General features: G+C 57.7%; 2 protein-coding genes across 2 annotated transcripts in view; one reads left to right on the forward strand and one right to left on the reverse strand.

Moving 5' to 3' along the window:
* The first annotated feature begins 207 nt into the window (after positions 1–207).
* On the forward strand, positions 208–8558 carry GRN (granulin). The gene is made up of 13 exons (XM_011940097.1): positions 208–457; positions 4619–4763; positions 4885–5010; positions 5126–5210; positions 5685–5797; positions 5892–6027; positions 6141–6250; positions 6487–6613; positions 6813–6910; positions 7002–7247; positions 7467–7700; positions 7793–8023; positions 8113–8558. Exons 2-13 carry the CDS (start codon positions 4626–4628, stop codon positions 8248–8250), a joined length of 1782 nt encoding a protein of 593 aa, XP_011795487.1. The 5' UTR covers positions 208–457; positions 4619–4625; the 3' UTR covers positions 8251–8558.
* Positions 8390–9057, reverse strand: part of FAM171A2 (family with sequence similarity 171, member A2) — a 10493-nt gene continuing 9825 nt past the window's right edge. The window contains exon 9 of the mRNA XM_011940170.1: positions 8390–8406. Coding sequence (XP_011795560.1) covers positions 8390–8406 — 17 coding nt within the window. The remainder of the gene's footprint in view (positions 8407–9057) is intronic.

Consider the following 9057-nt stretch of genomic DNA (forward strand, 5'->3'; position numbering starts at 1 on the left):
CTGGCGACAGAGTGAGACTCCATCTCAAAACAAACAAAAGAATAGAAAGAGGAGCACAAATATTCCCAATTCATAACAGTCCCTCGCACTGTCAATGCCCCAGACACGCGCTATCATCTCTAGCAAACTCCCCCAGGCACCTACAGGATGAGTGAAGGAAGGCGACGAGCACCAGCTGCCCTGCTGAGGCTGGCCCGGCGTCACATGATTCTCCAATCACATGATCCCTAGAAATGGGGTGTGGGGCGAGAGGAAGCGGGGAGGAGAGTGATTTGAGTAGAAAAGAAACACAGCATTCCAGGCTGGCCCCACCTCCACCCTGATAAGTAGCCAATGGGAGCGCGGCAGCCCTGATCCCTGGCCAATGGAAACTGAGGTAGGCGGGTCACCGCGCTGGGATCTGTAGTCTGAGCGCTGCCGGGCTGCTGCTGCCCAGGAATCGCGGACCCGGACGCAGGTAGGAGGGCGACCGCGCAGACCTCTCGCCTGCTCCTGCCCAGGGGCCCGGCCAGGGCCATGTGAGCTTGAGGTTCCCCTGGAGTCTCAGCCAGAGACAAGAGAAGAACCGCTTATTGAAACTCCTTGGGGGTTCTGATACACTAGAGGGAGTTTTATGGGAAAGAGGAAGCAGTAATTGCAGTGACCTCTGTTAGAAGGGGGCTTTCTACCTCCCCAGCATTCCCCCAAAGCAGGGACCACACCATTCTTGACTCAGCTCCACCCGTGTCGGTAGGTGCCGGCTTCTTTCTCTCTCGTGGTGGTGGTGGGTGGTTCCCGCGGCGGCCTGGAGCCGGAGGGACCCGCGACCCTGGGCTGGGAGCTTCGAGGGCCTGGGAACGGGACCTGAGACCTTGGCTTCTCGAAGGTAGTAGGGACTTGGGAGTGGTGATTGAACCTGGTCTGGCTCCTCCTTACTTCCTCTTTTTGGGGGTGGGACGAGCTAACTTCCGCCTCTCCCAGCCACTTTTTCCTGCTCAGTTGCAGCTAGGCTGGCTCCCCTTTTGGGAATTTCCTCTCCCCTTGGCACTCGGAGTTGGGGGCTGCCACCTAGTGGAAGATAACGGAGCTAGGGTCTTGAAGAGGCTGCTGTCCCCTCTGGCTGTTGTGGCGGTGTAGGGTGGCGTGAGAGACTGCGACTCGCCTCCTCATGCCTGTTTCTGTATGCGTGTGCGTGTATTCAGTAGAAGCATACACTATACTCCCTCAACTCAGGGTAAACAGGAGGGGCCATGCACAGGTAACTCACCAGAGAGCCGAACACTCCTGTGCAGACAGACTCCCCTTCCCAGCAAGCCAGGGCAGCGGACAGCCTACTGAGAACACCCAGGAAGTAGGCAGTGCCAGCTGCAGGTGCTTTGCCTGGGAGCTGTGGGGCTGAGGAGAGGGTCCACTGTCCAGGACCAGTCAACTTCATCCTTATCTGTCCAGGAGGTGGCCTCTTGGGGATGCTGAGTTAGGGGAGGGGCACTTGAGGAAAGCCAGTTGGAGCAGAGAGGATGTGAGAGACTGGGTGGGTGACATTTCCTGCCCCTCCCCCCTCCAATGGTATCTACACATAGACTCGTGGGGGAACTGAGGCACAGACAGGGAGCAACTTCTCAGGCCCTCACAGTTGGCAATTCCAGGATTAGGACCCAAGTGCGATTTCCAGGCAGTCCCTCCTTGTACCCTGTTTCTGTCGTACCTGTTGCACCTATCCCCCTGGGGCTTAGGGGTCCATTCTCAGGCACTGCCCATTGTGCCACTAGTGATATTAACCCAGGTCCAATACGCTCTGGGGCCATCAAAGCCTGTCATCACCATGACCTGATGTGTGACATGTTATCGGTGTCCCTTGGTATCCTCATGGAACTGGTTCCAGGACCCCAAAGTCTGTGGGTGCTCCAGTTCCTGATACAAAATGGTGTGATATTTGCATATAACCTATACATACTTTAAAATCATTTCTAGATTACTTATGCCTAATACAATGGAAATGCCATGTTGGCTGGGCACGGTGGCTCATGCCTGTAATCCCAGCACTTTGGGAGACTGTGGTGGGTGGATCACCTGAGGTCAGGAGTTCGAGACTGGCAACCTGACCAACATGGTGAAACCCCTATCTCTGAACTAAAAATACAAAAATTAGCCAGGTGTAGTAGCAGACTCAGGAGGCTGCTCAGGAAGCTGAGGCAGGAGAATTGCTTGAACCCGGGAGGCAGAGGTTGCAGTGAGCAGAGATTGCGCCACTGTACTACAGCCTGGGCATCGGAGCAAGACTCCGTCTCAAAAAAAAGAAAAAAAAAATGCCATGTAAATAGTTGTGATCCTGAATTGTTTAGGGATTAATAAGAAAGAACAATCTGTACGTGTTCAGTATAGATGCGCCCATCCTAAGCCTAACTACACGGTATACCTCAGCAACAATGTAACATTTTCTGAGGTTTTTGCTGTTTTGTGAGATGGAATCTCAGTCTGGCTCTATCACCCAGGCTGGAGTATGGTGGCACGATCTCCTCCGCTCACTGCAACCCCCACCTCCTGGGCTCAAGCGATTTTCCTGCCTCAGCCTCTTGAGTAGCTGGGATTACAGGTGTGGGCTACCACGCATGGCTAATTTTTGTATTTTTAGTAGAGATGGGGGTTTCACCATGTTGGTCAGGCTGGTCTCGAACTCCTGACCTCGTGATCCGCCCACTTAGGCCTCCCAAAGTGCTGGGATTACAGGTGTGAGCCACCACACCCAATATTTTTTGATCTCTGGTTGGATACGGAGGGCTGACTGTACTTAACATCTCTGAGCTTCAGTTTCTTCCTTTAAAAGTAAAGGTGGCTGGGCGCGGTGGCTCACGCCTGTAATCCCAGCACTTTGGGAGGCCGAGGCGGGTGGATCACGAGGTCAGGAGATCGAGACCATCCTGGCTAACACAGTAAAACCCTGTCTCTACTAAAATACAAAAAATTAGCCGGGCGTGCTGGCAGGCGCCTGTAGTCCCAGCTACTCAGGAGGCTGAGGCAGGAGAATCGCATGAACCCAGGAGGCGGAGCTTGCAGTGAGCTGAGATAACGCCACTGCACTCCAGCCTGGGAGACAGCAAGAGTCCGTCTCAGAAACAAAAAACAAAAAAATAAAGGTGAGGCCAGGTGTGGTGACTCAAGCCTGTAATCCCAGCACTTAGGGAGGCTGAGGCGGGTGGATCACCTGAGGTCAGGAGTTCAAGACAGCCTGACCAGTATGGTGAAACCCCCTCTCTACTAAAAATACAAAAATTAGCCGAGCATGGTGATGGGTGCCTGTAGTCCCAGCTACTCAGGAGGCTGAGACAGGAGAATCGCTTGAACCTGGGAGGTGGAGGTTGCAGTGAGCCAAGATCATGCCACTGAACTCTATCATGGGCAACAGAGCAAGACTCCATCTCACAAAAAAAAAAAAAAAAGGGTGAGCGGGCTTGGTGCCACACTCCCAAAGTCCCAGCTAATTGGGAGGCCAAGGTTGGAGGACTGCTTGATCCCAGGAGTTTGAGTCCAGCCTGGGCAACAGAGCAATATCTCATCTCTAAAAATAAAAGTAAAGGTATTAATTACTACTTTGGATGGTTGTTGCAAAGAAATAAAATAATGGAGAGTCTTGTAACTGCCTCCCAAGAGGCTCAACAGACATTACTGTTTTCGCTTCTTCAGGATGAGTTACCTCTCTGGCCACCCCACTGAGCTAGCTGGGCTAGATGAGCCTGGGAGAAGAGTTGTTTAGGAAGTGAGAGGCTGCTCTCCGCAGAAACTCAAGGCTCAGTTCCTCCTGGTGACTCAGATGGGCAGCCCAGTGGGCACACGTGGTCTCTCTCCACATGTGGCTGGGTTTTACTTCCAGAATAGATGGAGAGGCAGAGGTCAGGGTTAGCATGCTTGAGGAATCTCAGAGAGCCCTGGTGGTGTGGGGTACCCTCAGAACACAGGTATCTCAAAGGCTGACCCAGCTTCTGTGTCCCCTTCCCTGGGTGAGGAGGGGACATTCATAGGCAGGTGGTGACTGGCCTCTGGGGAAGGCAGCCCAGATTCCACTGGCCACCATACTTCCTTTTTCACAACTTTCTCACCCTGTGGTTTCCCATGTCATCATGTGGCTGCTTCCTGCGAGTCCTTAGCGGGGTGCAGGTATGAACACAGTGTCAGGCAAGGAGGCATCTGGAGGGGAACCCCGGCTTTTCCTGGGGGGCCTCCCTCCCTGCACCCCAGCCCTGTCCTCTCCCATGGCTACTGATGCCTTCCCCCCCCACCCCAGAGGTGGCCCACATCTGCACAGATCAGACCCAAAAAAATCACGTCTTCCTGACTCTCATAAGCCTGCCCAGTGAGGCCCAGGCATTAGACCATGTGCTGGGGACTCAGGCCCACACATATACGCATGTCAGCATTCATGCTCACAGGTCTGCACGTGCTGGGGCATGTGTCACACACAGGGCTCTGCAGGAAGCTGACTCTCAGCCCCTGCAGCTTTCTGCCTGCCTGGACAGGGAGGCGTTGAGAAGGCTCAGGGAGTCCCGGGCCAGGACCTTGGCCTGGGGCTGGGGGACTGAGTGGCCCTAGAATCAAGGGTGGCGCAGGCTTAAGCAGTTGCCAGATGTTCCTTGGTACTTTGCAGGCAGACCATGTGGACCCTGGTGTGCTGGGTGGCCTTAACAATAGGGCTGGTGGCTGGAACGTGGTGCCCAGATGGTCAGTTCTGCCCTGTAGCCTGCTGCCTGGACCCTGGAGGAGCCAGCTACAGCTGCTGCAGTCCCCTTCTGGTGAGTGCCCCTCAGCCTAGGCAAAAGCTGGCAGCCTGGGTTTCCCCAAAGGGTTATCTTGGATTGGCCAGAGGAGGATGCCAGGCACAAGTCTGGTTTATCATTTCCCCTGTCTTTCCAGGACAAATGGCCCACAACACTGAGCAGGCATCTGGGCGGCCCCTGCCAGGCTGGTGCCCACTGCTCTGCCGGCCACTCCTGCATCCTCACCGTCTCAGGGACTTCCCATTGCTGCCCCTTCCCAGAGGTGAGCGTGCCATCAGCCCGATGGAGGGGCTTAGGTCTGCATTGATGCTTTTCCTGCAGTCTCCCACTTGCAGATAAAAGGGCCTTGCCAATGCCGGTTTCTCTGTGTCCTACAGGCCGTGGCATGCGGGGATGGCCATCACTGCTGCCCACGGGGCTTCCACTGCAGTGCAGATGGGCAATCCTGCTTCCAAAGATCAGGTGCAGCTGGGATGTGGGTGCAGGGCAGACAGACGGGCAGCATGTAGAGCCTGGAACCCAGGAGCCCAGCCGGCGGGGCAGCCCCTATTCCTGCCCTCGTGCCCTCATTCATGTGGCATCTGTACTAAGCAACACCCCTGCTGTAGACAGAGGTGCAGCACTGGGGATAGGAGGGGGAGGAGAAAGTGCAAGACTCCAGGTTCAGGGATTGTGGGGGTGGGGAAAGGTCAAGCTGGGCCGATCTAATGCCAACCCATGGTCAGTGGGTGCCCCTTCCCCATGCCATCTTGCTGAGGGAGGGACTGGATTGTGAGGAGGGTGAGTTAGGCATGCCTAGGAGATCACTGAGCCCTAGTGTCACCCCCAAACCCCAGTAGCTGGGCTTGCAGGCCCTGGTGCCACCAGCTCCGTGCGTGATGGGGCAGTCATCTTCCCTGAGTGGGCTTGTAGAATCCCGGGTCATCTTGTCCACAGGTAACAACTCCGTGGGTGCTGTCCAGTGCCCTGATAGTCAGTTCGAATGCCCGGACTTCTCCACGTGCTGCGTTATGGTCGATGGCTCCTGGGGGTGCTGCCCCATGCCCCAGGTACAAATCTGGGGAGACAGGGGTACGTGGAGGGAGGCGGGGGCAGAGGGTGGGGGCAAGGGGTGAAGACGGAGTCAGGACCATTTTTTCTCAGGCTTCCTGCTGTGAAGACAGGGTGCACTGCTGTCCGCATGGTGCCTTCTGCGACCTGGTTCACACCCGCTGCATCACACCCACGGGCACCCACCCCCTGGCAAAGAAGATCCCTGCCCAGAGGACTAACAGGGCAGGTGAGGAGGTGGGAGAGCATCAGGCCGGGGGCTGGGGTGGGGCCTCATTGACTCCAAGCGTGGGAAAAAGTTCCCTCCACGCTGGCTGCCCCTCACACTTGCTTCTCTTCCAGTGGCTTTGTCCAGCTCAGTCATGTGTCCGGATGCACGGTCCCAGTGCCCTGATGGTTCTACCTGCTGTGAGCTGCCCAGTGGGAAGTATGGCTGCTGCCCAATGCCCAATGTGAGTGAGGGGCTGGAGCCAGCTTGGCTGTGCGCCCCCAGCCACTTGGCCCTGACATGCACCGTACAGGGGCTCTGGGGCATGGGGCTGGCTGGCTGCTTGCTGGGAGCCTGGCTGATGCAGGGTTCATGCCACCCCCTAGTGGAGGATTGGGGCAGTGCCAGCCATCAGCCTGGCTGCTCCCTGTGCTCTGCTGAGCCTGGAAGTGACAAAGACTCACCCCTGTCCCCACCCAGGCCATCTGCTGCTCCGACCACCTGCACTGCTGCCCCCAAGACACTGTGTGTGACCTGATCCAGAGTAAGTGCCTCTCCAAGGAGAACGCTACCATGGACCTCCTCACTAAGCTGCCTGCACAAACAGGTACCAGAGGCAGGGCACAGATACAGGGGCGGGGCCCTCTTTCCTTCCTTTTAGGCCTGGCCTTAGGATCACTGCAAGGTGGTGTAAGTGGTGCCCTCCATCTTCAACACCTGGTGCCAGCTGTGGCGCCGGCAAAGGGTAGATATCCCTGAGGGTCCCCAGTGCCACTTCTGACCTGTCCTCTCTGCCTCCCTCTCAGTGGGAGACGTGAAATGTGACATGGAGGTGAGCTGCCCGGATGGCTATACCTGCTGCCGTCTACAGTCGGGGGCCTGGGGCTGCTGCCCTTTTACCCAGGTACCCAGGGGTGGTGGGTGGGTGGGTGGCCTGAGCAGTGTGGCAGCCAACTGGGCCCCAGTGCCCACTGGCCCTTCTCCATCTGCCCTAGGCTGTGTGCTGTGAGGACCATATACACTGCTGTCCTGCGGGGTTTACGTGTGACACACAGAAGGGTACCTGTGAACAGGGAACTCACCAGGTGTCCTGGATGGAGAAGGCCCCAGCTCATCTCAGCCTGCCAGACCGGCAAGCCTTGAAGAGAGATGTCCCCTGTGATAATGTCACCAGCTGTCCCCCCTCCAATACCTGCTGCCAACTCATGTCTGGAGAGTGGGGCTGCTGTCCAATCCCAGAGGTACATGGGAGGGGACAGCATCTTGGCCTGGGCAGGTGGGTGGCCAAACTCCTATTGCTTTTCGCCCTCCACATGGCCAGTAGGTGACACCCAGCTCTGTCAGATTCATTCCCAGCTGGAGGTGCTGTAAGCAGGAGAGGCGGGCTGGAGTAGGTAGGGGCTCGGCACTGCGCCCCACATAGTGGCTACGTAGGACGCCCTTTCCTGCCCACCCCCCAGGCTGTCTGCTGCTCGGACCACCAGCACTGCTGCCCCCAGGGCTACACATGTGTAGCCGAGGGGCGATGTCAGCGGGGAAGCGAGATCGTGGCTGGACTGGAGATGATGCCTGCCCGCCAGGCTTCCTTATCCCACCCCAGAGACATGGGCTGCGACCAGCACACCAGCTGCCCGGTGGGGCAGACCTGCTGCCCGAGCCTGGGTGGGGGCTGGGCCTGCTGCCAGTTGCCCCACGTGAGTACCTCCCTGCCTGCCCCTGGATAGGGGAGCTAAGCCTGGCGAGGGGACAGGAATGTAATGCCATTCTGTGCTCCCTTCCCTGCCAGGCTGTGTGCTGTGAGGATCGCCAGCACTGCTGCCCGGCTGGCTACACCTGCAACGTGAAGGCCCGATCCTGTGAGAAGGAAGTGGTCTCTGCCCAGCCTGCCACCTTCCTGGCCCGTAGCCCTCACGTGGGTGTGAAGGACGTGGAGTGTGGGGGAGGGCACTTCTGCCATGATAACCAGACCTGCTGCCGAGACAACCGAGGGGGCTGGGCCTGCTGTCCCTACCGCCAGGTCAGTGCCATCCCCCACCCTGGGGCTGGGTATGGCCAGGGACCAGGTCCCACCTCATCCAACCCTCTCACCCCCCTCTGACCACCCAGGGCGTCTGTTGTGCTGATCGGCGCCACTGCTGTCCTGCTGGCTTCCGCTGCGCAGCCAGGGGCGCCAAGTGTTTGCGCAGGGAGGCCCTGCGCTGGGACGCCCCTTTGAGGGACCCAGCCTTGAGACAGCTGCTGTGAGGGACAGTACTGAAGACTCTGCAGCCCTCGGTACCCCACTGGATGGGTGCCCTCTGCTCAGGCCTCCCTAGCACCTCTCCCCAACCGAATTCTCCCTGGCCCCCATTCTGAGCTCCCTATCACCATGGGAGTTGAGGCCTCAATCTAAGGCCTTTCCTGTCAGAAAGGGGTTGTGGCAAAAGCCACATTACAAGCTGCCATCCCCTCCCCATTTCTGTGGACCCTGTGGCCAGGTGCTTTTCCCTATCCACAGGGGTGTTTGTGTGTGTGCGTGTGTGAGTTCCAATAAAGTTTGTACACTTTCTTAACAGTGTCTGATTTGCCGCCCTGCCTGCCCTCCCCAGGGCCCCAGAGCAAGGGTTCATGTCCACTGCCAACACTCCCCTCCCCTACCCCACAGAAAGACACACACAGCCTTAACCTCACCAGTTTTGTATTTGCTGCTGCCCACATCGGCTGTATCACATTACCCCCTAGTCCCCAGAGCTGTCCCAGCCACCAGCCCTGTGACATCATAGCCCAGAGATGGGCTAGTCAGCAAGCAGCACCCCCTCCCCTCCCAGGGGTCCAGAGAGAACGCCCCCTCCCTTCCCAGCCCTCACACTAGCAGCTGAGGCTGGGTCACCCCTCCTGCTTTCCCACAATAGAGCTTTCTATGTACAGCCACGTCTACACAGGCACTGCTTCCCCCCAGCCCTCCTCCCCGGCACCTCCCCTTGGGGGCTGGACCCCCCCTCCTCCCCGGCTTGGAGGCAGACACAGGGTCCCTTGCAAGACACAACCCAGCACCTACCACGGAACGGCTCC

The sequence above is a fragment of the Colobus angolensis genome, unplaced genomic scaffold (genome assembly GCF_000951035.1).
Source record: "Colobus angolensis palliatus isolate OR3802 unplaced genomic scaffold, Cang.pa_1.0 Scaffold187, whole genome shotgun sequence".
NCBI classification, from domain to species: domain Eukaryota; kingdom Metazoa; phylum Chordata; class Mammalia; order Primates; family Cercopithecidae; genus Colobus; species Colobus angolensis.

Coding starts and splice junctions, on each gene's coding strand:
- GRN (XM_011940097.1), top strand. CDS start 4,626: ATGTGGACCCTGGTGTGCTGGGTGGCCTTAACAATAGGGCTGGTGGCT. Junction 5,211..5,684: donor ATCCTGCTTCCAAAGATCAG/GTGCAGCTGGGA, acceptor TCTTGTCCACAG/GTAACAACTCCGTGGGTGCT. Junction 5,798..5,891: donor GGTGCTGCCCCATGCCCCAG/GTACAAATCTGG, acceptor ATTTTTTCTCAG/GCTTCCTGCTGTGAAGACAG.